Source organism: Mirounga angustirostris, unplaced genomic scaffold (genome assembly GCF_029215605.1).
Source record: "Mirounga angustirostris isolate CCGP_5_RB_7025 unplaced genomic scaffold, mMirAng1.0.hap1 SCAF_6, whole genome shotgun sequence".
Classification (NCBI taxonomy): Eukaryota; Metazoa; Chordata; class Mammalia; order Carnivora; family Phocidae; genus Mirounga; species Mirounga angustirostris.
In genome coordinates this window covers 99,925,279-99,952,346 of record NW_026991714.1, presented here as the reverse complement: position 1 = coordinate 99,952,346, position 27,068 = coordinate 99,925,279, and the positions used below count along the sequence as shown (strand labels likewise).

The 27,068-nt window shown below is 49.0% G+C and overlaps 1 protein-coding gene across 6 annotated transcripts in view; it reads left to right on the top strand.

The window, feature by feature from the left end:
- LRRC20 (leucine rich repeat containing 20) overlaps window positions 1-27,068 on the top strand; it is a 140,030-nt gene that overhangs the window by 17,992 nt on the left and 94,970 nt on the right. For 3 of the 6 annotated variants that reach the window (XM_064594747.1, XM_064594750.1, XM_064594749.1), the window contains one exon: window positions 11,998-12,142. In XM_064594747.1, the coding sequence (XP_064450817.1) occupies window positions 12,061-12,142 (82 nt within the window). In that variant the 5' untranslated portion in view covers window positions 11,998-12,060. Of the gene's footprint in view, window positions 1-6,190; window positions 6,276-11,997; window positions 12,143-27,068 lie in introns of those variants that run through there. The other 3 variants (XM_064594746.1, XM_045877993.3, XM_064594748.1) reach the window with 2 other exon arrangements.

Here is a 27,068-nt window from a genome sequence, read left to right as displayed (position 1 = left end):
GAGGGCAACACGTTTATTTATTTATTTATTTAAAGATTTTATTTATTTATTTGACAGAGAGAGAGAGACAGCGAGAGAGGAGTGGGAGAGGGAGAATCAGGCTTCCCAAGGAGCAGGGAGCCCGATGCGGGGCTTGATCCCAGGACCCTGAGATCATGACCTGAGGCGAAGGCAGTTGCCCAACCGACTGAGCCACCCAGGCGTCCCCACATTCTTTTATTTATGTTGAAGTATTTTTGGGTCTTATTTCACAGCAGCCTAGCTGTCCACTAGTTGAGATAGTCCCTGAGAATAGAGTAGGGGTGTCCCATGTGTACTTACGGACATAGTGACCTCTAACGCTGGGGGGTGGGGTGGACGGGGCAGGGAATACTCTCCACAGTGACATTGCCTCCATGTGCTTTGTTTCCAAGTCCCAACACAGGCCTGTCTCTGGCTTTCTGTTTCTCACCAGGACCCCAGAGCTAGGGGCGGGGCTAGGGCGAGGCAAGCCCTCAAGAGGAACTTTCAGGCCATGCCAGGGTGGGATTGGCAGCTGAGAGTGAGTGGCTCCTTAACTGTTGTGCCCCTGGGAGCCTTGGGGACCACTCCCTAGTCTGGGATTGCCAGAAGCCATAGCTTCGTCGTGGCCACCCTCTTTGTCTCGGGGGGGGGGGTCTTCTCCTGTCACGTGCTTTCGACCCGGGCCTGGGACCAGTGACACTGCCCCCTGAGCTCCAGCCCTGGTCTATCTCTGGACCTCCTGACTCTACCTACTTCCGAGAACTTGTTGGACAGCTCCCAGTGGATGTGCCCTTACCGGTCTTCTGAACATACCCTGAATCCTCCTGCTCTTTAGTCAGCCCTAGACCCGCATGTCCTTTGTTCTGTACAGGGCACAGCCCAGTCCCCTGCACCTGACCCCTCTCCCACACATTTTTCTCCTTCATCCCCACATCATTTTCAAGCACTGCCCCGTCTATCTTGAAGTATCTCTTTGCATCTGTCCCTCATCTGTTCTCTCTACAGCTACCTTAAGTCAGGTCCTTGTCTTCCCCACAGGGCCTTGCAGGGGCCCTTCTAGAGTTTGGCCACTATACTCGCAGGCTGTGGTCGAATTCTAATTGTACCACTCAGTAGACCTTTGACAAACTCCTTAACTTCTGTGCGCCTTTGTTTCCTCATCTTTAAAATGGGGCTGCTAGCAGGTGTGTGTGTGTGTGTGTGTGTGTGTGTAAAGATGGAATAAATAACACAAAGTATGTGATAGAAAAAGTGACATTTTAGGTATGAACTATTATCGCTGCTATTATTGGCATTATTATTTCAGATTGTCCTGTGCTCTGTTCCTTCCTTCCAGACTGCTTCTCTAATCAGGTCACTCCCTTGACCAATATGTTTACTCCTCCCTGTATCTACTCCCTCAGTGGACCTTCCATATTGTCTCTGGGCTCGGCCATGTTTTGGCTAATGAGCTAACAGAAAGTTTGTGCCACTAGCTGAGGCTTGAAAAGTACTTTCACTATGGACTTGCCTTTTAGACCGGGCTGGTCCCCTGGTAAGCGACCATGTAGAGCAGAGGCCCCGGTCTGTCCCCACCGAGGCCCCTCCACCAACAGCCTGCTGACTGCCAGATGTAGGAGTGAGGCTGTTCTAGACCATCTGGCCCCAGCCGGGTGCCAGCTGACTGCAGAGATCAGCCCAGCCAGTTCAGACCAGAACCGCCCAGCTGACCTACAGAATTGTGAGAAATGACACATGCTTGTTGCTGTAAGCTGCTAAATTTCCGGGTGGTGTATTGCAAAGCAAAAGCTAACTGAAACACACAGGAAATCAAGTACCACCTTGTTATCCCGGGAGCAAAGGCCCTCATGATGGCTCAGTGTAACTTGGTGTATCTTGGTGTACCAGTCCCACGGCTCCTTATCCCCCCAGCCTCAGCCAGAGGTGAGCACTTGGGTGTTCCCAGGAATGCTTGATGCTTTCTGGCTTCTAAACCTATGCTCAGGCTGAGCCCCACTCTGGGAGTACTCTTCCCTTCCCTATTCCTTTCCCTCTCTCATGTCCTTCTTGGTCTTCTGTGTCTATTACAATTCAACGGATCATTGAAGACGTCTTCAAGAGGTCTATTTTCCTGTGGTTGGTGGGCCAGTTGGGAGCAGCCCACCCTTGGAACTCTTTACTTGGTATTGCTGAACTCCTAGTTCTCTGTTGTTGTGGGACAGTCTTTCCCAAGGTGGGACCTATATTCTTGGAGGTCCAGGACCACTGCTTTGAGAGAGTGATTCCCTTTTAAAATTTCTTCCAAGCATTTTGAGTTAACCAAGGCACTGCCATGTCTTCACTATCTCCCTAGCACTTGCAAGCCTCCTTTTAGAACAAAGAGAACAGCCTCAGGTGCAGGCCTTTAGCAGGCAACAGTAATGTTTCATTTTATTCACTTAATTATATTTAACAAGTTTTTCCAGTTCTATTGGGATATAAGTGACTTACAGTATTTATTTTTCAGGTTACATTCTATCTATGGCAAATGATACTACTTTTCATTTCTAGTAAGGATATAAGGCTTTCAGGAAATCAGCAGGGGCTGTGTTTAAGCTCTGGCAAACCAGCCTCTCTCTGTTTATAGGTGAAGTTGTATGGCTTTCATCTCATGTGACCAGGCCTCCAAAGATGCTCTGTTTGGGAGCAGGAGCCTATTTGGGGCCCACTGAGCTTCTTCACTGAGAAGCCTCAGTGGGGCTTTCTCTTGCACAGCCCTGTCTTCCTGATCCTCCAATTGTTATTCTGGAACTGAAAGTGGCAATAAATAGCTTGCAAGTGAGAGATAACATTTTGCCAATTGACTGTGTTGGACGAGATCAGTAAACATCACGATTGAAAATCTTAGCACAAAAAAAAAAAGAAAGAAAGAAAGAAAGAAAATCTTAGCATCCTTAACACCATGATAAATACTGACGGAGCACCCACTATGTGCTGGGTGTCATGGGAATATTTATTAAGCACTGCAGTAGATTGCAAAACTAGCTTTGATTCTCTACCCATCCCTGTATCCACATTCCTTGCAATGTGACCTTGCTACTCCTGCCATCAGAAAATGGAGCCTATTTCCCCACCCTTGAACCTGGGTTGGACTTGTGACTTGGTTTAGTCAATACAACTATGGAAGTCATGTAGTGCCAGTTTTGAGCCGAGACCTTGCATGAGTCCATTCTTGCTCTTAGAACTGCACAGTTCTTTGTGAACGTGGGCTAGCCTGCTGATGGATGAGAGATGTGTGGCCCAGTTACCTCAGTTGACAGCAAGCCATCTTCCCAGAAGCAGAAGCCTTTGGTTTCCCAGATACCAACCCCAAATGCATGAGGGAGTCCAGCTGAGACCCAGAAGAGCTGCCCAGCTGAGCCCAACCTAAAAGGCTGACCCATAAAATTGTAAACTAAATATTTATTATTTTAAGACACTTCTGGGGTGCCTGGGTGGTTCATTTGGTTAAGGGTCTGTCTCTTGATTTTGGTTCAGGTCATGACCTCAGGGTTGTGAGACGGAGCCCCGCATTGGGCTCTGTGCTGGGCGTGGAGCCTGCTTAAGATTCTCTCTCTCTGGGCGCTTGGGTGGCTCAGTCGTTAAGTGTCTGCCTTCGGCTCAGGTCATGATCCCAGAGTCCTGGGATGGAGCCCCGCACTGGGCTCCCTGCTTGGCGGGAAGCCTGCTTCTCCCTCTCCCACTCCCCTTGCTTGTGTTCCCTCTCTCACTCTGTCTCTCTCTGTCAAATAAATAAATAAAATCTTAAAAAAAAAAAAAGAAAAGAAAAGATTCTCTCTCTCCCTCTGCCTCTTGCCTCCCTCAAAAAAAAGACACTTCTGCACTTTGGGGTGTTTTATGATTCAGGAATAGAAAGTGCTGACTGATACAAGTACTTACTACGTGCCAAGCTCTGGTTGATCTAAAATCAGGCAGAGTCTTGGGAGAAAGACACATGCAGAGATGGCATAGTAATGGGAATGGTGCAGTAAGTACTCTGGAGGAGCAAACACACGAGCCACAGAAGATGTGGCCTTTGAGCTGGGCAGGAGTCTTCTCCCTGTGGAGTTAGAGGGTCCAGGATGAAATCCTTGGGAGAGAGGACTGAATATAAGGAACTGAGGGATGCCTCAGGCGGGGGCCATCAGTCCGTGGAATTTACTGAGCCCTTACTATGTGCACAAAAGCACGAGCCTGGCGATCTCAGGTCTGTGTATGGCCTGGAGGAGAAGAGAAGACATCCATGTGAAAAAATTTCCTTTTTTTTCTTTTTTCTTTTTTCTTTCTTCTTCTTTTTATTTTTTTAAAGATTTTATTTATTTATTTGCCAGAGAGAGACATAGCGAGAGAGGGAACACAAGCAGAGGGAGTGGGAGAGGGAGAAGCAGGCTTCCTGCCGAGCAGGGAGCCCAGTGCGGGGCTCCATCCCGGGACTCTGGGATCATGACCTGAGCCGAAGGCAGACGCTTAACGACTGAGCCACCCAGGCGCCCCCCCCCCCCCTTTTTTAAAGTAAGCTCTACGCCCAGCATGGGGCTAGAACTCACAGCCCAGACATTAAGAGTCACATGCTCTACAGACTGAGCCAGTCAGGCACCCTGGAAGGGTGGTTTTAAGTGAAACAAGTGACAGGGTCCTCTTTGTCCAGAGTGATAAGGATCTTGGCTTGGGCAGAACAGGATTTGATCCATTTGTTATTAATATCCAGTACCTGGGTATATATGTGGCAGGGATAGAGTGGTGATGAGGTTGGGGAAAGGTTTCCATAGATAGTCCTCCTGGGAAGGAGTCAGAACACGTGGCTGCTCAGGCATCCCCCTGAGTGGTAATCCTTGAGGGCAGGGTCTGTGTCTCACTGATCTTGGCATACCCCGAGACATAGGACCTTGCATACACTAGGCATTCAGGTTTAAAGACTTTCTTTGGAGACGTTTCTCATCCCCTTCCCTGTATTCCTACTCGTCCATTGTATTAGTTTCTAAGGACTGTTGTAACAAATTGCCACAAACCATGTGACTTAAAACAATTGTATTTTCTCATAGTTCTGGAGGCTGGAAGTCCAAAATCGAGGTGTCTTCAGAGTTGTTTCCTTTCTTGCCCCTTCCTAGCTTCAGGTCCTTGCCCACACAGTCCTTGGGATTCCTTGGCTTATAGGCACATCACTGCCATCTCTGCCTCTGTCTTCACATGCCCTTCTCCCTGTGTTTGTGTCTCTTCTCTTCTCATCAGAACACCATACACACCCTACTCCAGTATGACCTTACCTTAACTAATCTCTGCAATGACCCTCTTTCCAAATAAGGTCACATTCTGAGGTACTGGGGGTTAAGACTTCAAAATACCTTTTTTTGGGGAGACAATTCAACCCAAAACATCCATCAAGACCCAGGGGAATGTGTGCTCCTTATGTGACTGCCCCAAACCCCAGAGGCAGAATTAAATGGTCTTTCTTCAGGACTCCTACATATTTAGTACATGCTTCTGTTTACGAGAGCATTTGACATGTTGATCATTGTCACGGGCTGAGTCAGGGGCCTCGCTTCTTTTGTGGTTTCCATAGTGCCTTGTAAAGGGTATATGGTGAGTCCTCCATAAATGGAGGCCTGTGAAGCTCCCTGAGCTGTCATGCTCAGCACTGCACGAAATATGTCATACATTAGTCCTCACAATGACCCCTGTAAAGTATTTATGTACCTTAACTCCTATTTTATAGTGGAGAATGTTGGGATTTAGAGAGGTGAGATAACTTAGGGTAGCCAGAATTATCGTCTCTAAAAACCCGAATGGGCACCTGAAGGCATCCCATGAAAAGTTCTCTATCCCCCATCTTCACATTTCTCAAAGTACCCCTGATCTGGCTAATTCAACTCCATTCCCTTGAGAAGAACCTGCAGCCTCAGTCCTTCCGATCCCTGGCTCTGTGTAGCACGTTCGACTACGCGCCCGCCCTCCCTAGCGTTTTCCCTCCAGAAGCCGCACACAAAGCGGATCCACCCTGCGCACGAGAGCGCGCGGGCCGCTTTTCCGCGCGCGCCGCTCCCGTGCGCGGCGTGGGGACCGGCGCGCTGATTGGCTGCGCGCGGCCCGGGCCCGCGGCCTGCTCCCGCCCCGGCACCTATCCTGGCGCGGCGATTGGCCGAGCGGCCGTGCGCGCAGAGACCGCGGTCCCGCGCGCCCCGCCCCTCCCGCTCCCGCGCGCTGCTGTTGCATGGGGCGCCGCCGGCGGCCGAGGGAGCGTGACTGCGCTGCGCAGGGCGCTAGGAGGCATTGTCGCTGTAAGTGGAGCAGAAAGCGGCCCAGAACGGGGCCCCACGCTTCGTGCCCCGCAAAGTAAATGCAGTCTGAGGCTGAGCGCTGGAGGGCTGGGGGCGAGAGGGAGAGAAGTGCCCCCGGTTCTGCAGCGTCCCCTCCCCTCCCCTCCCCCAGGTCACCGGGTGGAAAGGGCAGCGGTGCATCAGCTGCGGCTTCTGCAGTGCCCGGGGGCCCGGCGCCGCGCCGGCTTCTGCTTGCAAACTGCGGCTGGACCCCGGCTGGCCCGCGGGAGTGGGCGCAGCGACGGCAGGGAGTAGGGAGCCCGGGGAAGCGGCGCCGGGCCTCCGTCCCCGCGGGAGGCGCCCGGGCCGGGGGAAGCTGTGGTGTATTTCGTTCCTGAAGCAGCGCTCTCGGGATACGCTTCCGTTCTGGGAGCTGCAGACGCCTGTCCCAGAGCCTGCCTCCCGGCCTCCTGGGAGCGCGGGAGTCCGGACCCTCTGCGATCGCCAGTTTTCGCCCCTCTCCCTGCTTCATTCTCCCCAGTCCCCGCCTGCCGCGCGAGCCGAGGGCCGGCGACGAGGAGCCATTGGCTGCGGGTTCCGGGGGGTGGGGTAGACGGGTGAGGCGGGCCCCTTGCGCGAGGCGCGGGGACCCTGGCCTGGAGCACATTCCTGGGAGGCGCTGCGGGAGGATGCCTAGGTGCCTGGAGCGGAGCGCTCGTGTGGCGCTGCGAACCCCGAGGCTCAAAACCAGGCGCCAGCCCGTCCCGCTCACGCCCCAGCGGGCTGCTTTCTCTGGGGTGGAAAAGTGGGTCAACTCTGTCCAGGTCTCAAGGGCTTCCGGGGCTACTTGGATACCATCCAGCCCTCCGCCTCTCACCTTCCCACCTGCTCCCCCACCTGGCGTGGCCCTTAGGACCCGCGGGAGCCGGCGATGCGGGAGCTTGCACACATGGCTCAGGAGGCTCGAGTTGCCCTTGGGAGCGGCTGCCAGGCTCTAAAGTTCCCAAGTGACCACACCGGTAACTAAATATAGGAGCAGCTGGTGCGGACGGGGTGTCGCAGCAGCTCCTTTGCAGAGATCTCCGGGCTCCAGATAGGTAGAGTTGTCACTGGGGAGAACAGGAGCGCCAGCAGGGGGCTGCAGTCAGGGGTTAAGCAAAAATCACCCCAACTCCAGCCTTGTATCCCGGTGAAACTAGGTCATAGATCCAGAAGGGCCTGTTGCCAACTCCCACGAAGGAAGACAACTTTTCTGGCATTCAGTTTCTTATATCCTAACTTACTGTCTGTACCTGTTAAATTACCTACAGGTAATGCGTTAATGTGGGAAGTGCTTAACGTTGGCAAAGACCTCTCTCAAAAGTTCTATATCATTTACTTTTCTAAACAACCGAGTGAGGGAGGTGGCATTTCCAACTGCTCACAAATCCTGGTAACTTTCCAAACTCTGATCTTAGGCAGCTGTCCTCAGAAAACTGCCTCACTCTGCAGAGAAACAGCACAGAGTTACGGGAGGGCCTATGGCTTCCTGCCCCAGTGGTCTGGGGACAGATTGGCTACCTGTCTCCCTCTTTCTCTCATCTCGTTGGGTCCCTCTGCTCAGACCATGTCTCTCTTCCCTTCGTGCAGGGGGCACACATGTTCCTTGGGCCTGGCGTCACAGCCCTACTAGCATCTAGCTCATTCTTCCTCCTGTCACTCAGTCTCTCCTAGATGAGGGAAGCTCATTCTGGCCCATGCCCCATCTCTATAACTTTATTCCCCTGTGTGGCCCTTTTAGAAGGTGCCCAGGAGATGTTTGTTGGATTTAAACATTTCCTGAGGCTATGATGCCCGCTCCCAGGAAAGAGAAATTGGGGATGCAGGGAAAGGGATGTGTGGCTGGGGGCAGCAGCTGTATGAGTGTGGCTTTGGAGCCTGTGCTGAAGGGTCTCCAGGATTTGGAACACTTGGCCTTGAAATTAGCTAAGGCTTCCCTGCAGTCCCTTGGGGACACTCTGACTTTCTTCTACTATCGACTCTGCCTGTGGGTTTGGCCAGATGCCCCAAGGAGCCCAGAGCTTGAGCCTGTGGGGTTCTCCTGGGGTTCTGTAGTTGGGTTCCAGTTCCAGGAAGGCTCCCTCGCAGGATGATTTTGGTTGACTCACGTTGTTTATAGGGACAGGGGCCCTCACGCCCTAGGGGGCTGCCCTGCCTAGGGGCTTTTGCACTCCGTCAGAAGTAGGTCCATAGTCCTCTCCGCCACTTGTATGTGACCCAGACAGTTTTCTATTTTCCTCAAAAACAGTGTTAAACAAAAGAAAAGAATAGCTTTATTTTTATTTCTACCTCCCCCCCCCCCCCGGCCGCAACCTCCTCTCTCGGGGTTTCTGTTATATGCTAAATAAATCTTGCTTTTATTGTTGTTAAAGAGGCCCAGTGTTGGTTTAGATCTCCAAAGGAGCAGTCAGTGACGTTGCCCTTTTGGGGACCCACTCCAGACTCCTTTCATTCTGTTTGTTCTTGCCTCAGTCTCGGGCCCCTTTACCCCATCTGGGGCCTTATACCGCATGTGGCCCTACCATGCTCCTCTCTCACAGCCTTGGCAGTGCCAGAGTGACAAGCCTTTGTCATCTGACCCGAGAGAGGGAGAGTGACCTGGACTGTAAGAAGGAATTCTCCCTTGTGAGGGGAGGAGTCATGTTAGGTGAAGGGAAGGTGGTTTCCTGGTCAGTTAGTGGGGGTGGCGATTTTGGGCAGCAGGTACCTTTCGAGGGTCTAGGATACATCTGTGCTGTACCCAGAGCATCCTCTGGAATGTAAGGGACCCTTCCTACTAGTGATTTGCTCTGACAGCCAGACCTTGCAGCTTGCTCCTGTTCCTGCTTTGATGTCCATTCTCTGACCCACACCGTAGAGTGTCTTCGCTTGCCACAGGGGGTGAGATTTTTAATTTAATTAGTTTTCATCAGTGGGCTCTATGGCCTAAGGCATCCCCTGCCCTGCTCTCCTCCCCGCCTCCCCCCCCCCCAACTGGTGGCAGCTAGGAGAATTGTAAGCATAGTGCCTGGCTGAAAGTAATCAGCCCAGACAGTCCCTTGCAGGGTTAGCGCAGACCCTGGGCAGCTTGGAGATCTACCTTCCCTTTGCCTTGTGCTGGGAGGCCAGGATTGCCTCAGTGATGTTTCCTAGAGCTGTCCATCAGAATCATAAGTCACAGCTTTTTCCTGTGTTTCTGCCCTCTTCATTCGTACGCCCTATACCTAGTAGCTGCTCCATATGTTTTTGTGATTATGGATGATAAGTATTGGAGATAGGGCAAGGAAGGAGCATGATATAGTAGGAAGAATCCTAGGCTGGGAGTTAGGAGACCTAGCTTCTTTGTTTCCCATCTAGCTCATTTGTCTCCCCTCTTGAGCCCTCAGTGTTCCCATTCATAAGGGTTAGAGTAAGTCACCAAGATCCCAGCAACATCGCTGTGACTCAGGCTTAAGGGACTGGTCCTAAGGGCAGAATGGTTGAGGTGTTGGGTTTAGTTTGCCATAGTCCTCACTATTCCCCACTGTCCCACCCTGCCCACCTTATGCAAGTTGTCTACCCAGCACCATTAAGCCTTTGACTCTATGACCCTTCTCATTTAGGCAGGGTCTTAGATTTATTTTAAGAGGCTATTGACTTGTATTTAGATTTGAAACCCAAATGATGGCTGTTGATCATCATCATCACCATTGGGGTATCCTAACTAGGCATCTGTATTCAGTTTGTGGTGTAAAGTGGGAGGGGAAAGCACAGTATAGACCTGCTCCCTGTGCCAAGCTGCCCACAGGCCGACTGGGGAGACAAGTATGTATATTTAAAAAGCTCACAAACAACCCAAGTGGCTTGTGCTAAGTCCTTAAGTGGTGCTGAAACTCAGAGGGAGGAGCAAACACTGAGGGCTGAGGCAATCAGGGAAGACTTCCTGGAGGTGGAGAAGGAAATTCTAGTCACTCCTTAAAGATGAGTTGTCCTGTCGGCATGTGTACTGCTTTATCCTCTTGACTAGAATTTGCTGAGACCTACATGTCCTGGGCCCTGGCCTGGAAAGATGTAAATATATTTTTTAAAGATTTTATTTATTTATTTGACAGAGAGAGACACAACGAGAGAGGGAACACAAGCAGGGGGAGTGGGAGAGGGAGAAACAGGCTTCCCGCTGAGCAGGGAGCCCAGTGAGGGCTCAATCCCAGGACCCTGGGACCATGACCTGAGCCGAAGGCAGACGCTTAACGACTGAGCCACCCAGGCGCCCCTGATGTAAATATTTTTGTTCAATCCTCATATGAATCCAGTGAGGTGGGTATTACTAGCTCTCCTAGTCAGATGAAGAAACTACAGGTCAGAGTAAAAAATCTTTCCCAAGGCTCCTGAACTAATAAATGGCAGAGTTGGGCACTAGGCCTGTCTTCAAAAAAACTAGTCTGTTTCCGCTGCACCGTGGGTCTCAGACCTTCAGCGTTAGCCTCCGTGGTGAGATGCCCCCACATACTGGATTCACCACTAACTCGATCAGCAGACGGATGGGCCTGGCCAACCCAGCTCAGCCTTGCCTGCCCTGCCTGTGTAGTTGAGCACATTTGCATATTTACGTGGTATCTGATAGCAACTCCGAGCCCTCCCCTCACCCCCCTTCTCTCTGTCCCCACCTTCTTCGACCTCTGACCCTGAGAGCCAGCCCATTGGAGCTCCTTGAACTGTCTTTGAAGCTGGGATTGGGATCCAGAGGCAAAAAAGGGCACTGACCTTGGCCCCAAGTTCATTCTGTCCCCCCGGGGTGCTGCTGCTGGTGTTGTGGGCGACTTTTGTAAAGAGGTGAGCGCTGGATGTGGAGCTGGGCTGTTAACATTGTTGCTGTTGACTCATTTTGACCTTGGCCAGGTCATCTAGTCCCTCTCTGTGCCTGTTTCCTTCTCTGTAATAAACAGGGAGTTGGAGACCTTTCTAGAGTCCGGCATGTCTTTAACACCAAATAACTTTGTGTTCCTCACCCTTTTTGAAGGCTTTTCTCCCCCAGTGATCCAATTTCCCTTCTTTCCTTTCCTCGCCCCACCCCCGCTTCTCCCTCTGGGTCTGATGGATAAACTCTGATCAAGGCTGATCATCGGGTTTGCAGGCTAAAACTGTAACCAACCCTAGCCTTCCCTCCAAGTTGACAGGTGGGAAGGGAACGCTTAGAGACCCGCCCCCCCAGACTGTGAGCTCTGACCTGGCAGGCTGGTTCCATTTGCCTCTGTGCCCCTACTCCCCAGCACGCAGGAGGTGCCCGGCAGAGGTGGGTGAGGTGAGCCGGGAGCTGGGGGACCTGTCCCTATGGTTGTTCACAGGGCACCAGCCCAGAGGCTGTGGGATGGAGGGACAAGTGTCTGTCCCCTGCAGCTGGCCACGCTCCGGCTCCTCCCCACTGCTCTGCCTGTTAAGTGTGTCACAGGCAGCACGCACCTGAGTCCTCACACCTGCCTGGCCGCTGCTCAAGCCCTTGCCCTGAGTCTGGTGAGGTCATGCGTGTGGACCCACCCAGGAAACTGGTTAGGCTAGGCTGCCCACCCCTCTGATGGGCAGATCAGCTGCTCACGGCCTGGTCCCTGGGACTCTCCAGAGGAAGTGAGTGGCCTGGCGCCCTCCCTGCAGGCTTCCTGCAGCCTGGGTCCCACCCCATGGGAGGATGGCTTTGGGGGCGAGTCCCTGGCCTGGGGGCGGGCACTTCATGGTCCTGTGTCTTCCCCAGGCACGGGCCCCCTTGTGAGCAGCAGACCGGCCTGGTGGCTGGCAGCAGGACCCCCTCGCCTGCATGCTGAAGAAGATGGGTGAGGCCGTGGCCAGAGTTGCAAGAAAGGTCAACGAGACTGTGGAGAGCGGCTCTGATACCCTGGGTGAGTGAGGCCAGGGCCTTTCCAACTGCAGGGCGCCCCACAGGCAGCGTGTGAAATCAGTTTAGATGTGGAATTGAAAGAGAAGAGCAAAGAGACAGTATCAGCACTCTCGTCCCGAGGAGAAGCGCTCCATGGAGTTTTATTGCACTTGTGCTTGGTGTGTGCGTACCAGGGAACCTTTCTTTCTTTTTTTTTTTTTTTAAAGATTTTATTTATTTATTTGAGACAGAGAGAATGAGAGAGAGAGAGCACATGAGAGGGGAGGTCAGAGGGAGAAGCAGGCTCCCCGCTGAGCAGGGAGCCCGATGCGGGACTCGATCCCAGGACTCTGGGATCATGACCTGAGCCGAAGGCAGTCGCTTAACCAACTGAGCCACCCACGCGCCCCAGGGAACCTTTCTACACTGCCGCCGACTTGGAGTGGGTGTGTGCCCTTGGCCCAGGTGACGATAGCTGCCGCTGCCCAGGAGCCCCAGGTCCCAGGCCCCATGCAGGTGCCTCATGAGTGTTGCCATATTGAATGCTCACCTCGGCCTTGTGGTGGTGGACACCAGCCAAGCATGCCTAGCCTTGGTCTTCAGATGAGGAGGCGATGGAGGGCCGAAGGCAGAGGGGGCTTTTCCCAGGTCACCCAGCCTGGAGGCCCCTTTTCACACCACTATTTTACTTGAATTGTGTCATAGACTTTTTGCTTTGACTTGGTCATAGCATTTTATGCCAAGTCTTCAAGCATCTAACTGAATTCAACAGATATTTATTGACTGTTTGCATGTGTAAGGATTACATGCATGTGTGTGTGTGTCTCACCAGCTGGAATGTGTGTAACCCTTAAGCCATTGGCATATTGTGGGATCCCCCAGGAGGGGAGCACGTTCCTGCCTTGGGATGATTGTGTACATAGGTGGGGTGTGAGTAGGGTCTTTGGTACACAGAGAGGAATTCCACAGGCAGGTAGGGATATGTGTGCCCATGTGAGTTTGTGTCTGTCTCTCCAAGGAGCATTTCCGTGGAGGTTATTGCCTGACCAAAGATCCAGAGACTGGGAAGGTAGAGCATTTCTGTGAGCAGCCATTGGTCAAATGTGTCTGAAGCTCCTGGGCAAGGCGTGGTGGCCTAGAAAGTGGAGGGTCACTCAGCCTTCAAGATCAGTTTGGGGGCACCTGGGTGGCTCAGATGGTTAATTGTCTGCCTTCTGCTCGGGTCATGATCCCAGGGTCCTGGGATCAAGCCCTGTATTGGGCTCCCTGCTCAGTGGGGAGTCTGCTTCTCCCTCTCCTCCCCACTCGTGCTCTCTCTCACTATCTTCCACTATCTCTGTCTCTCTCACTCTCAAACAAATAAATAAAATCTTTAAAAAAAAAAAAAAGATGAGCTTGGTCACCACCTCTTTCAGGAAGCCCTCAGCCCTACACCATCCACCCCTCACCCTTTCCTCCTCTGTAACTTTTCATTCAGTGTCCCTAGAGGGCAGGGACTTTTGCCCCCATCCGCCAAGAGCCAGAGCTGTGTCAGGTACTTTGTAAGCACATAGCGTTTGCTGACCTGAGCTAAAGCAAGAGAAGCATTTCCTCTGGCAGCGGACAAACTTGAAGGTTGTGGTTGGTTTTGGAGGGAAGTTTCTGGTGAGCTGATAGCCATGGGCCTGTAGGAAAAGAATTCCGGAATCCCATGGTCACTGACGTGGTCGTACTTAGCCCAGTGTTCAAGGCTCTCTAACACTCACATGGCCTGGATTTGAATCCCCACTCTGCCACCCACTAGCCTGCTACTTTAGCATGTTGCTTAACCTCTAACTGAACCTGGTTTCTTCATGTCTGTAATGGGGATGGTGACTGTTCCTACCTCGTCAAGGTAGGCCACAGTGTCCTGGTCAGAGAGGAGGTGAACGTTTTATTTAGCCTTGGCTGTCTTGACTGGAGCTCGAAACTTTCACAGGGAGGTGACCGGGTCTTTAAAATTAGAGCAGACCAGTGGAGGCCCATTTATCTCTTCAGTGCCCAGCGAAGAAGCAAAGCGCCAGACCAGGCCACTGGGGGCGCTTGCAATCCTGACCCTTCAGCAGGTGGAGCTCCCTGGGCTCATGTAGTCTGAGGGTCCTGGGGTCTAAGCTCTCTGCATGTACTGAGCATCTGCTGTGTGCAAGGTGCTGGGGGGCTCCCTCAAGCTATGTGCAGTAGAGTTCTGGACGTGAGACCAGCCCACCGCTGTGGGACAGAGAGCAGTGAGTGACAGGAGATTTCCATGCTGAGCCAGGTCAGACACACCACACGTGGTCGGAGTTCGGAGGTGTGGGAAATGTTGCCAGGTGTTGAAGGCGTCTGGGAAGGCTTTCTGGAGGAGGTGGGAATTGAAGTGAGTCTTGAAAGATGGGTGAAGTAACCCAATATGGTTCTCATGTAAAACAGCAAGCAATCTGACACAGCCTAAAAAACCAACCCCAGAAAATGGCTTAAATAAATTTTGTTAAAGCTGTACAATGCAATTTATGGAGCTATTAAAAGTGGTGCATAAAATTTCATTACATGCTTGAATGAAGATGGGCAGATTGTTCCGTAGAACATGAATTGGAAAAAAGCAAGGATCCCAATCTCTATAGTGAGATGCTAGTTATGTTAAACATGTGTATATACAGAGGAAAAAATTGAAATAAAAGAAGAAACAAATGGATGTTAGAAAATACTCTTGTGCATTTCCTGAATGTTCTATGATAAACATATTACTCTTTTAAGTAGAGAAGTATGGATTTTAGGGAGAGGACCACCTGCCACTGTAGGAGGTGGAAGTAACACTTCCCAACAGCAGATGAGAGTTCCGGGGATTTTTCCTTCTCTCAGCCTGTGGGTGCAGACAGGGCTTCTCCGGCTTCCTCCCTTCTGCTGGCTTCCCCTCCCTGCCTCCTTGTGCACAGGCCTGGGATGTAGCCCTGGGATGGCTGGCTTAGAAGCTGCAGGTGTCTCTGCAGGGCAGAAGGTCCCTATGGAGACAGAGACCGGGTTGGGAGAGCTCAGTTACAGGCTCTCACCTTACTCAGGTAAGCATCACGCGTGCTCCCCCTGGGCACTCGTGGGTGCCCTCCGGAGCCAGGCTTGCTTCTCCCACAACCTGAGCCGTGGCTCCGGGCCCTTGTCTCCCCACCCCAGGCCTCTTCATCACTCCCTGGCCCCCCTGGCTTGCCCCTCAGCTTGAGCTGAAGCCACTTTTCCCCAGCCCCTTACCCCTCCTCAGCATTTTTTAATCAGCTTGCAGAGTTGGGAACTCAGGCTCTCCTCTGCCTCTTTTCTTTGTGTCCCCAAGTTAGTTCTTTGTCTTTGTCAAGGCCTCACGCCCACCTGGGCTTCCTGGATCCTCGGACCCTCAGGGGCCTCTGTCTGACCTCACTGTTCCCTTGCCCTGCACCCCACCCCTCTTCAGGGGATAGGCTCCCAGGCCTTTGGGGATGACTTTTAAAACCCGATCATTCTTGCCAAGGAGCGGGACTTGGAAAGGTCTGGGAGAGTGTGGCTGGCTGGGACAGAGACTCTGGCAAAGCTGGTGGGGGGAAGGAGCACCCAGCACAAGCTGGCATTTCCCAGGGCCTGATGCGTGCTGGGCACAGATGTTTGACACCTCTTTTCATCCTTTCTCTGGTCTTTTGTGCTTCCTTCCAGAGGATTCCTGTCTGTGTTCATTTCAGGAAAATTCTGAGTCATTAGCTCTGGGCACGTTGCTTCCCCCCATCCCTTGGGTCTCTTTTGCCTGGAATTCCTCTTGGGGTTCCATTCTGGGTGTCCGTGGCTCTAGCATATTTCCTTTCTCTCCATCTCTCTGCTACATTCCGAGATCCTTCTGCCATTTCATGGTTTGCTTCTCCATTTGTGTTCAGTCTGCTCTTGAGCCCATCATTGAGTATTAAGGCTACATATTTTATTTTCAAAAGTTCTGGGGGTGCCTGGGTGGCTCAGTTGGTTAAGTGTCCGACTCTTGAGCTCAGCTCAGGTCTTGATCTCAGGGTCGTGAGTTCAAGCCCTGTGTCGGGCTCTACGCTGGTGTGGAGACTACCTAAAAAAAAAAAAAAAAGTTCTGTTTGGATTTTTTAAAAATCTGATTTTATATACTCTGTTTTCTCTTCAGATCTGGTAGATCTTTAACCTTTTACTAAAAAAAAAAAATCCTACTTAAGGAAATAATATCTTATTCCTTTCTTATGTGTTTAAATCTATTTTTTATTTCTTTAATCATTTGACTATTACTGCCTTTTTTTTTTTTTAAGATTTTATTTATTTATTCAAGTGAGAGAGAATGAGAGATAGCACGAGAGGGAAGAGGGTCAGAGGGTCAGAGGGAGAAGCAGACTCCCCGCTGAGCAGGGAGCCCGACGTGGGACTCGATCCCAGGAATCCAGGATCATGACCTGAGCCGAAGGCAGTCGCTTAACCAACTGAGCCACCCAGGCGCCCATCTTATTCCTTTCTTATGTGTTTAAATCTATTTTTTATTTCTTTAATCATTTGACTATTACTGCCTTTTTTATCTTTTGTACTCCCTCGATCACAGGGAGTTCTCAGCGGCCCATGTCTGTTGTTCCTGTTGACCGCAGCTCACAGTGGGGTGTTCTGGGTGGATGTGATGTAATTTCAGACCCTGTACTGTTGTCTGGTAGAGCCTTGTCTGGGCTGAGGGGGTGTCGTCCTCCAGGGGGGTTGCGGTTGCTTCCTTCAGACACCTGCCTGGGACCAAGTTAGAAACACCTCTTTTGTTAGAAACAATCTTTCTCGGCCCGAGGGGTTTCTGGGCTGTAAGGGAAAGGAATATTCAAACCCCACACTCACTGTGAGGGCAGGCCTGTGATTTCAGAATCATAGAGGAGATTTGTTTTCTTTGTTAATTCAGTGCCCGGGCCAAGGCAGAGCCGCGTTCTTATGAAAACGTGCGTCTTATCCCTAGTCCGCTCTTTCTCTGAAGGCAGGCCTTCAGACCTCCAGCTTTCCTTGGGGTCTCGACTTCAGTGTCCCTCAGGCAGGCCCAGCGCTGCCTTCCTGCCCCCTTCTAGGCCTTTCAGCCTGAGCCCCCAGCAGCCCAGCCTCCCAGCAGCTGTGGCCGGCAGAGCATCAGTGGCTGCCTGTTGCTGTCCCGTGGACGTTCCTCTCGCTCTCCGACACCCGCGGCTGGCTCTTATTAAACTCCAGGCAGTGGTGGCAGCACTTGGCTGCCTCAATGAATCCCCACAATGACTTTGGGATGGGAGTGATCTTAATATCCCCATTTTACAGATGAAGAAACCGAGGCGGAACTTTGCAAATCAAGGGTTTTTTAAGGGGTTGGTGGCACAAAGGTGTTCAGCTTGTCTCCTCTGCCGCGTTGCTTCTGAAGTAGGAGTTTCCTGGTTTCCTAGAAGCTGGAGCTAAGGCTGAGGATGTGATGCAGGTGTTGAGAGGTGGGGCCAGTTCTGTCCCAGCTCTGGGTGGCCTTTCCCACTGAGAGCCAGGGGAGGAGATGAGAACGTGGCGCCCCTGCTCCCCTCGCATGCTTGCCTCTCCGCTCATGCCCTGCTGGCACCACGGTCGGGCCCCTGTTCCTTGAAAAGGAGGGAGATTATCAGAAGCTGGTATCTGCCTGGTCATTTAAGATGTCTCAGGTGGTGATGGGGACAGCCGCTACGGGCTGCTTCTGTTCAAGGACAGATCCATGGACCCCGCTTGAGAACTTTAAAGGTGAAATCTCAGGGTGGGCAGGGTGATTTGCATTTGAACATGAACCCTGTATGAGTCTTCCCTGCCTTGAACAAGCCACTGGCTTATGATTTACAATCTGGAACTTCCTTCTCGTGGTGGGTTCTGGGAGGCTGGGCAGGCCTGGGTGTGTGTATGTGTGAGAGAGAGAGAATGAATGTGAACATGGGTGTGGTCCATCCTCAGGGAACTGAGCAGCTAGGCCAGGAGCTGTGCGATAGTCAGGTGGGCAGACCAAAGCTAGTGAGAGAAGAGACCCCCCCCTTTCCAACTCCCCCTGCCCCCAGGCTCCTCCCCACTTTGCTGCTTCTGCTCTCACCAGCAGATGGCGCCATGTCACCAGCCGACCAGGTGACAGGTGCCTGAGACCGGGACTTGACCAGACTTGACCAGACTTGCTGGGCAGGCGTGAATGCCCACGTCCTGATGAGGGCTTCCCCTCCCAGCCCAGCTCACGTCCTGTATTTACATTCCTAGCTGGGTCCCACAGGGATCTGATTTTGCAGCCCCTTTCTCGAGCAACGGTATTCAGAAAGCTCAGTATTCAGGAAGCACTTAATACATACACTCACTCAATCAGAATATCTTCCCTTGGGTCAGACACTGCCCTTCTTCAAGAAACACCACACTGAGCACCTACTGTGTGTACCCCACTTAGAGGAACCAAGTGGCCCAGGAGTGCCCAGTCTGGAGGGGGAGGCAGACACACACATGCACACACACACACGTGCTCTCTCAGGCACGCTGTCAGGGAGGGGAGCCGCCAGGGGCTGTGGGGGAAGCAGTTTTTCTTGACCCTAGGCCGGGGCCCGCATGCTGTTCCTGGCCCTGAGCCCAGGAAGCTGGTGCTGGCGGGGACAACAGGTGTGCCTGTTGCTCAGCTGTGTCCTGGCCGGGGGAGTCCTGAGGGCCAGCCAGGCACAGGTCAGTTCTGAATGTGCGGAAGAGGGAGTGGGCCCTCAGAGGGCAGCCCTCCGCCTGGCCTGGGCCACCTGTCTGTTCGCCACGAGGGCTGGAAGCCTCTGATCTGTGTCCTCAGCTTCCTGCCTCTCAATTGGGAAGGCAGGCTGCTATCACTATGAACCTTTGATTAAAAAAAAAAATCTGATCGGTATTACATGTGCCTAGTGTACAGAGCATGAGATCCAAAGGATAAACAGTGGGAAGCCAGGCTTCCTTCCACCCTGTCCTCTGTGCCCTGGCCCCTTCCTCCTTGGCATCGTGTCTTGTGGAAGCAGAGGGCTAGTTATAAGGCCCTGTTGGGATTAGACTGACAAGCTCTGGAATGGCTAGGGGTGAGGATGGTTAGCTGGGGTCCTGAGACTTTTTCTGGACTGTTTCCAGCAGTGGCGAGAGAGGACCCCAAAGCCCAACAGGTGTGGCTCAGGTCTCTCTGCTGGGGTTCCCGGAATCCCCTGCTAGAGCTTTGGGAGCTCCAATGGCCACAAGTCCCACCTGCCCCTCCTCCAGCCCCACTGTGGACTTTAGACTTCTGGGGGGATGGAGGCCAAGAGTGGGGGTCAGTGGTGGGTGACCTCCAGCATGGCCATCCTGTGTCTTGGGTTCCTGGTCACCGCAGTGCTGCCCCACACAGGGTGCTCAGCATGCATCTGCTGGGTGCATGGACAGGTGCCCTCAGCCCCTCCGCTGTTGGGGCAGACCACTCAGGACTCCCCACTTAACCCTCCCCCCGTCATTCTTCCATCTGCGGAAAGGAAACTGCCCGGCTGTGAGAACTGGTCCAACCCTGAGTGGGTTCCAAGGAGGCCCTGTGGGAGGCGGAGAGGCCTGCACAGCAAGGAGGCCATTAGCCAGGTGTGAAACACTTGCAGGATGGAAAATGAACCAAGTGGATGAGTCCTCCCTCTACTGTCTGTAGTTGTATACGCCCTGGGCACTGGCTGAGCGCCCGTGCTGAGGGGTGGTATGGAAGAGGAGGCATTGCCGCTGAGCCCCCCGAGGAGGGGGCAGGTTTGGGTGTGTGGGTGTGGGTCAGGCGTGCGGGGAAGGCCATTGTAGGGGAGGGCGTCTCTTTGGGTAAAGGCGTGACCACAGGCAGGCAGGCTGGTGCTTGCAAGGGGGACGACAAGGCTGTGTGAGCCGGGAGAGTGAGGGGAGCCCTTGGGTGTCACCTTCAGTAGTTTCTACAGCGAAGTCCTATTGTTGATGCAAAATGAACAAACCTTTTAGAATCTCTAAAAGCAAGAAGGAGAGTTTTATTAGAGCCCAACTTAGGACAGCTGCCCAGGAAACACACTCTGCATGGGGAAGAAAGTGCGCCGCAGAATGAACGGATTTTACAGGGTTATATATTACAGGTTATATACTTGTTACGTCTTGGAAAAGCTCAGAAAATTGTAGATTAGCATATAGGCAGGAGTCACGAACGTTATGATGAAGGACTGTAGGGAGTAGGAGCATTGATCGATATCTCAAGGACAAGGTGGTTTTTCCGCAGGCCACTCATTCACAAAGGAGATGCACAGGGTACGCGTGGCGGGCCATAAATCAGGTTTTTGGTTTGAACAAAGTTTTATATACAGTCACGTTGACTTAGAAAGAAATCTAAAATGGCTTCCTTTGTATAGCAGGCCTTTAGAGAGTTTTTTCTCTCATCATTTCCCCCTTTTGACATATCATCTTTTGACAGAAAGTATTGATGGCCATTATTCTGTCCCTTGATTCCAGGGTGATTGCTTATATCTGCCCTGGGTCCATCATGTTTCTTGATGCTAGGCCCAATTTAGGTCACCTAGGAGTCTATGCCGGGGAGTCAATAGTAGGGCCTCTGATAGGGAATATTACAATTGATATATACTTTTTCAGTGAGAGCAAATTGTCTTGCAAACATGTATGTGTGCTTTGTGGTGAGTTTTGCCTTTACATTTTTGGGGTGATATTTATAGCCTAAATACAGAAATAGTAATAAAAGCCCAATTAATAACATTTGAGGTAACCAACAGGGAATAGGTACGGAATTAGAAAGACAAGAGAAAAATCCATTTTAAGTACTTTGATCATCTTAAATTAGAGTATCTGTTTACCTTCTTTATCTACGGTTATTTGTGCTTTGTGATATAGTTGAGCTGATTGGTTTAAATGGTAATTAAATTTTCTGTTATTATATGTAACAATTTCCCTGGCCAGTTGGTTTCCATAAATATTACATCTTGTGGTGGTTATAATTCTTATCTCCCAAAATATTTGGTCATCAATATTAATATTAGCATAATTTTTAAAAAGATTGTATTTATTTATTTGAGAGATAGTGAGAGAGAGCGTACTAGCAGGGGGAAGGGCAGAGGAAGAAGGACAAGCAGAGCTGCTGAGCAGGGAGCCTGATGTGGGGCTCGATCTCAGGACCCCAAGATCATGACCTGAGCCAAAGATACACTTAACCGACTGAGCCACCCAGCACCCCAATATTAGCATAATTTTTAAAAGATTTTATTTATTTATTTATTTGAGAGACAGAGCGTGAGCAGGGGGAAGGGCAGAGGGAGAGGGAGAGAGAGAATCTCAAGCAGGCTCCCCACTGAGTGTGGAGCATGACATGGGGCTCGATCTCATGTCCCTGAGATCACGATCTGGGCTGAAACCAAGAGTCGGACAGTTAACTGACTGAGCCACCCAGGTGCCCCAGCATAATTTTTGTTAGCATCAGGCAATTCTGTTTGAGTTGCAAAGCTAATATTACACCATATAGCCGTAGCATTATGATGAAAAGTACTCTGGTTACAAAATAAATCAAGGAGTATTACAGAGGTGTTTTATAAACCTTTCCAACGAAATCTTCCTTTTCTTATATACCTTATGTTATGGACATAGCCATTTGTATGGGCATAGCTGTTATAGGCCAAGTTGGCGTGAATTCAGGGTTCCTTGTTGTTAAGGGCATAACCATGTGTCTTGCCTGAATTTGCAGATGTCAGTAGATACTGGAATCCAGAAAGAATCATTGGCTGAAGAGGCCCATTTTCCTCCGATGGGAAGAACTCTGGCGATATCTACAATAGTTCCTATTAAGACATTGAAAAATGTCAAAGCCTGGTCGGCTATACATTTGGGTACTGAGGACAATAATTGAACATTTATATAAGATATGGGAGTCTTTAGTGATTTTCCACAGATGAGGCAAGCTGTACATTTTTGGGTTTCTGCAGTTAGTAAAGGCCACTGACCAGTAGTTACCTCAGAATCTTCTGGGTTGTATGGCAAAGTTAGATTTGGGAGGGGGCTGAATCCAAGTCACTCCCAGAACAGCGTCTCTGAAAGATACCCATGTTTTTGTTTTTGTTTTTTTAATTTCGTCTTAGGCTTTTCCATCCACAAAAACATGGTTAGTGATTACATTGGATATTTTGGCATGTTGGACAAGCTACCACTAAGTTTCTCCCATTGTGCCTGGGAGCCTTTCTCATAAATTATCACCTAAGTTTATAGAGACACAAGGGTCAATCCGTTGAATGTTATATACAATGCAGCTTAAGTTTGAGTTAGATGGTATTTCTTGAGAGGTTTTTTCTAGTGGAGGCCCTTCATAATGTATAAGCACCGGAAGCTAATGGAACATTAGAGTGTTTCCAAGAGGTCATAAACATTTTACCTAAGTTCTCCATTATAATAGGGTGCTAGGGGAGTATTTGAAGTTATATTAGTTAAATTAATGAGTAACCATGACATTTTACCAGAATATAATAAAGGGGGAGATGAAAGCAAACACGTAGGTTTTTATTGTCTTCTAATATTACAATCTAAAAAGGAAGAAGAGTAGAACCACAGGCCTGGTCCCGAATCTTGGGAAAGTAGTCTACCCTGATGTCATCTACTTCTCATCCTGGTTTGTAGTTCAGATGGCTCTGATGATCTTTAGTGGCCCACTGAGCAATAGGCACAGAGATTATGTACGTGTGAGCTATTGTGGCTGATTTCTTTACATCAAATTTAGTTTGTAGGGCTTCAGGAAAAAAGGGCAGTTTTAGTTCTCAGATGATTCCAGGTCAAAAGGGCGGGAGAAAAAATCAACATGTTAGTTTGGAGAGTTGTAGCCAGGCATTGGAGGGCACTAGAAGAAATTAGGATCTGGTCTAGTTTCTAATGAATGGTATTAAAATCTAACATCTACAAAGATGTGTTACCTGAAACATTTTCTTTCTATAATCACCCTCATTTTTACCAAAAATAGCCAAAATAAGGGCGCCTGGGTGGCTCAGTCGTTAAGCGTCTGCCTTCAGCTCAGGTTATGATCTCGGGGTCCTGGGATTGAGCCCCGCATCAGGCTCCCTGCTCTGGGGGAAGTCTGCTTCTCCCTCTCCCCCTGCTTGTGTTCCCTCTCTCTGTTAAATAAATAAATAAAATCTTTAAAAACAAAACAAAAAAACAAAAATAGCCAAAATAAGACAAATTTATTTGTAAAATAAGTCCAGTTTTAACAAACTTGGCCTAATTTATTTATATAAGCACAGAAAGAATAGTGATTGACCACGTAAGTTCTTTTAAATCTGTTTTGCTGGAACTTTTTATAAGGAATTTTAGATTGAACTTTTAATAGCTTCTAAAGGCCAGAAGCCAAGCCAAATATTTGCCATCAGTTTGCCCGCAATACTTGTAGATTTGAGTGAATTCCTCTTCTCAAGGTCCCCCAAATATCATGAGGTTCCTGCATGTGCCAGGAAGTGACCTTCTTTACTCACTTGGTAAGATTGCTGGGAACTCTGTTAGCAAGATGTTGGGCCAGCATTTTTAAGGGGTTCTATTGGCTCCATAAAGTCAACCTTAGGCCCTTAAAGCTGTCTGGTCATATCTGAATCTGTGCATGTCTTTCTCTAAATACAACCTTCCCGTTAAAACCTTGGTAATATAGCCAAAGGTGTCCTGTTAAGAGAACAGATTCTTTTTTTTTTTTTTTTAAGATTTATTTATTTATTTTAGAGCGAATGAGAGAGAGAGAGAGAGCTGAGGGAAGAGCAGAGGAAGAGAGAGAATCTTAAGCTGGCTCACACTCAGCATGGAGTCCAGTGTTGGGCTCGATCTCACCATCCTGTGATCATGACCTGAGCCAAAATCAAGAGTTGGACGCTTAACCAACTGAGCTACCTGGGCACCCCTGTAAGTCAGAGCTTAAGAGAAAAAGTTTTCTTAAATCTAGAAGAGCAAACATTAGAACCAGCAATGTTTCAAATAAGAGTCATAAAAACTCTAATCATCTTTCTCAATTCATTTAGTCCCACGTTACTAATTCTTGTTCTGATTGAATGCGGCTTTTCCATTAGTTCCGGAAGTTCTTACCCAGTTTAGTTTTATGATCTTAAACGTACTGTATTTGTCAAAAAGTCCTTTTCATGACTCTCTTCAAAAGATGAAACACACTTTCAAGAGCATCAGAACAATACTGTAAATAACAAAACACTGAAAGATGGACATGGTTAAAGATTGGATGACAGTTCATTATAGTGCAGCTGACAAGGAAATGCAGTTATTTCTGTGACACACAACATTTCAATAATTAGAATGTCAAGAGATTTTTTTTTTTTATACCTTTATGTCCTTTATACCAGGACATGTTAAAACTTTAGGGATTTCATATGATTTCTAGAACGGTTACAGCATTTACTCATATAATATAACCTAAGAAGGTTATCACTGTTTGTTTGACAGTGCTTCCCATGTAACCTAACATGCCGAATAAACAAGCCTAATTAGTCAAAAAGCGACCTTATTTTTTTTAAGTAAGTTCTATGCCCAAAGCGGGGCATGAACTTACGACCCCAAGATCAAGCAGCACATGCTCTGTCGACTGAGCCAGCCAGGCACCCCTGATTAGTCAAAAAGACTTCATTTAGAATTTGAATATTTGGGAACGTTTGTCAAAAACCTCTGAAGGTTTTAAAGTATATACCTAAATAGGACTTAATATTTACTTAGCTATTTAACCAGGGTGGCAATTACAGATTCCAAAGGCAAACACAGAAGTTTACCTGGTTTTTAGCAAAACATAGCTCCACTGATATTGAGAAGTTTCAGTTCTCTTAAATAATCAAACACCTGATAGACAAAGCATAGAAACTTTGGTTTCCTGGGCAGATTAAAAAAACAACTTTGTTTATAATTTCTTATCAAGAGCAGACCAACAACCCAAGAAAACTTTGTCTTTTTAACACAGAGAGACGCCGAATCTCAATCTTATACCAATGTACTTTTAAAATTCATTCATTCCAATCTTAGTCCTGACGCACATAAAATTCTTTTCCAATGATTCCCCTCACAAACCTACAACTTTCTTTTTTATTCATATTCTGACCTAAGCCTTCTCTTCTCTCTCTCTCTCTCTCTCTCACCAGTCTCATTTTAGGACAAATTTACTTTTTTTTTCCTCAGTGAAAATGTATTCCCATTCCTCACACCTTTCTCACCAACAACACATCTTGGTTTCCTTGGCATTCAGAGTTGCTTGCCTTATCGTTTTCCAGTAGTTTTAATTACATTTATCAGAACTTACTTTTAGAAACCTATCTCCAGTGAAAACTAAGTAGTGACCAACTGTGAACTATTACCCCAGAATTCTTCAGATTGGAAATTTATGAATACATTTCATAATTTCTAGAAATGTGTGTTTTTTTTTCATAGTACAACTTTCAATAAAGCACAAAGCACATTTACCAACAGACCCAAGTGTCCTCAGTTTCTTTGCAGTAAGAAGCCAAAAGCAGACAAACCTATGTTCATTAATCAGTGCTTTTGTATTCTGTCTTATTTGGAAAAGACTTAGCTAACCAGTGAATTCAACCCAGTTTATCATTAAACTTAGCAAAACTTCAAAGTTTCAGGTTACCAAAGATTTTGAAAGCTATAAACCTTTGTATTTATTCAACCTATTTTTTAAATTATTTATTTGTAAGTAATCTCTACCCCCAACATGGGGCTCGAACTCACTGCCCTGAGCTCAAGAATTGCATGCTCTTCTGACTGAGCCAGCCAGGCGCCCGTTGACCTATTTAACAGTTACCCGTGAAAACTTCATGAGACAGACAAAATTAACCATCATTTTAGTCATTTTTACTGACAGATTGCAACAGCTAAAAGATGAATTTAATAAACTCAGAAGTTGATTATCTGTATTATATTTGATGTTGAGAATGCCAAAAGACATGCCTATTTTAAACCAATGCACTTTAATACTGAATCGTTTTCCAGATCCCGTGAACTTGAAAAACATTTGCATTAATCTCCGTCTGAGTTTTAGAACGCCTGATTCTTATAAGTGCTTGCCTTTTAACAATTAAATAGAACTCTTTTACAGATTAATTTTAGCAATGCCACCTGGAAGTAGAAAAAATATCTCACGTCTATAACACACATGGACAAACATGATGCAAACAAAATCTAGCCTTTGTTTCATTAATTTTTGTGGAGAGGACATTAAAAGCCCAATTTCCAAATATCTCCTTTTTATGGAAACAGATCTCATTGCAAGATAGCATTGTAATTTATAGATCCATTCATTAGTTATTTCCCATTTTCCAGTTAGAACATGGCCAGTTTTGTCCAGAAATGCCAAAAGCTGTGCCCACAAACAAACCAGAAGAAGCCCAAAATACCTCCATGCATGTTGGTTCCTCCTCAAAAGCCTGGAGCTTCTCTGAGTGACCCAGACAGCTCCCTCATTTCTGGTTGCTCAGCTTTCTTTAATTGTATGTGCAAGAAAACTAATTTAGACATGTCAGAAGAACCCCATATGGGCCATCTGAGACTCGGGTTATCCGTAGCTCCATTTACCTATTTCAGCAAGCACTTGCGCAGGGCGGCGCCATATGTGTATATGTACAACCTGCTGGGGTTCCTGTGAGTGGTTGTTGGTTTCCCCAGGAGCTCTTCCACTTTTGAAGAGATTCTCCATTCGTGTTAGTTTTGGTGTTGGAATAGGGCTTGAGCAAAATCTAAGGATATTAAGTGGGGTTGGATCGAGAGGGTGGTGCTGGTGAACGTCCCCACCAAAGGGCCGTGGTGCACTCTATTTTGTGTCTCCATCTCTCCCAGCAAGGTCTGAGACCACCAAGAGAGCTCGGAGTGCCATTAAAAGGATGAGTCCTTTTGTGTGTGTCCCCGAACAGGCCAATTGCTAATTACCTGATGCAATGGGAAATTCCTACGGGACTGCTACACATTTCGAGGAATATCCTCAGACACTTGCACCAGGCTTTCAGTCACTGGAAAGCACC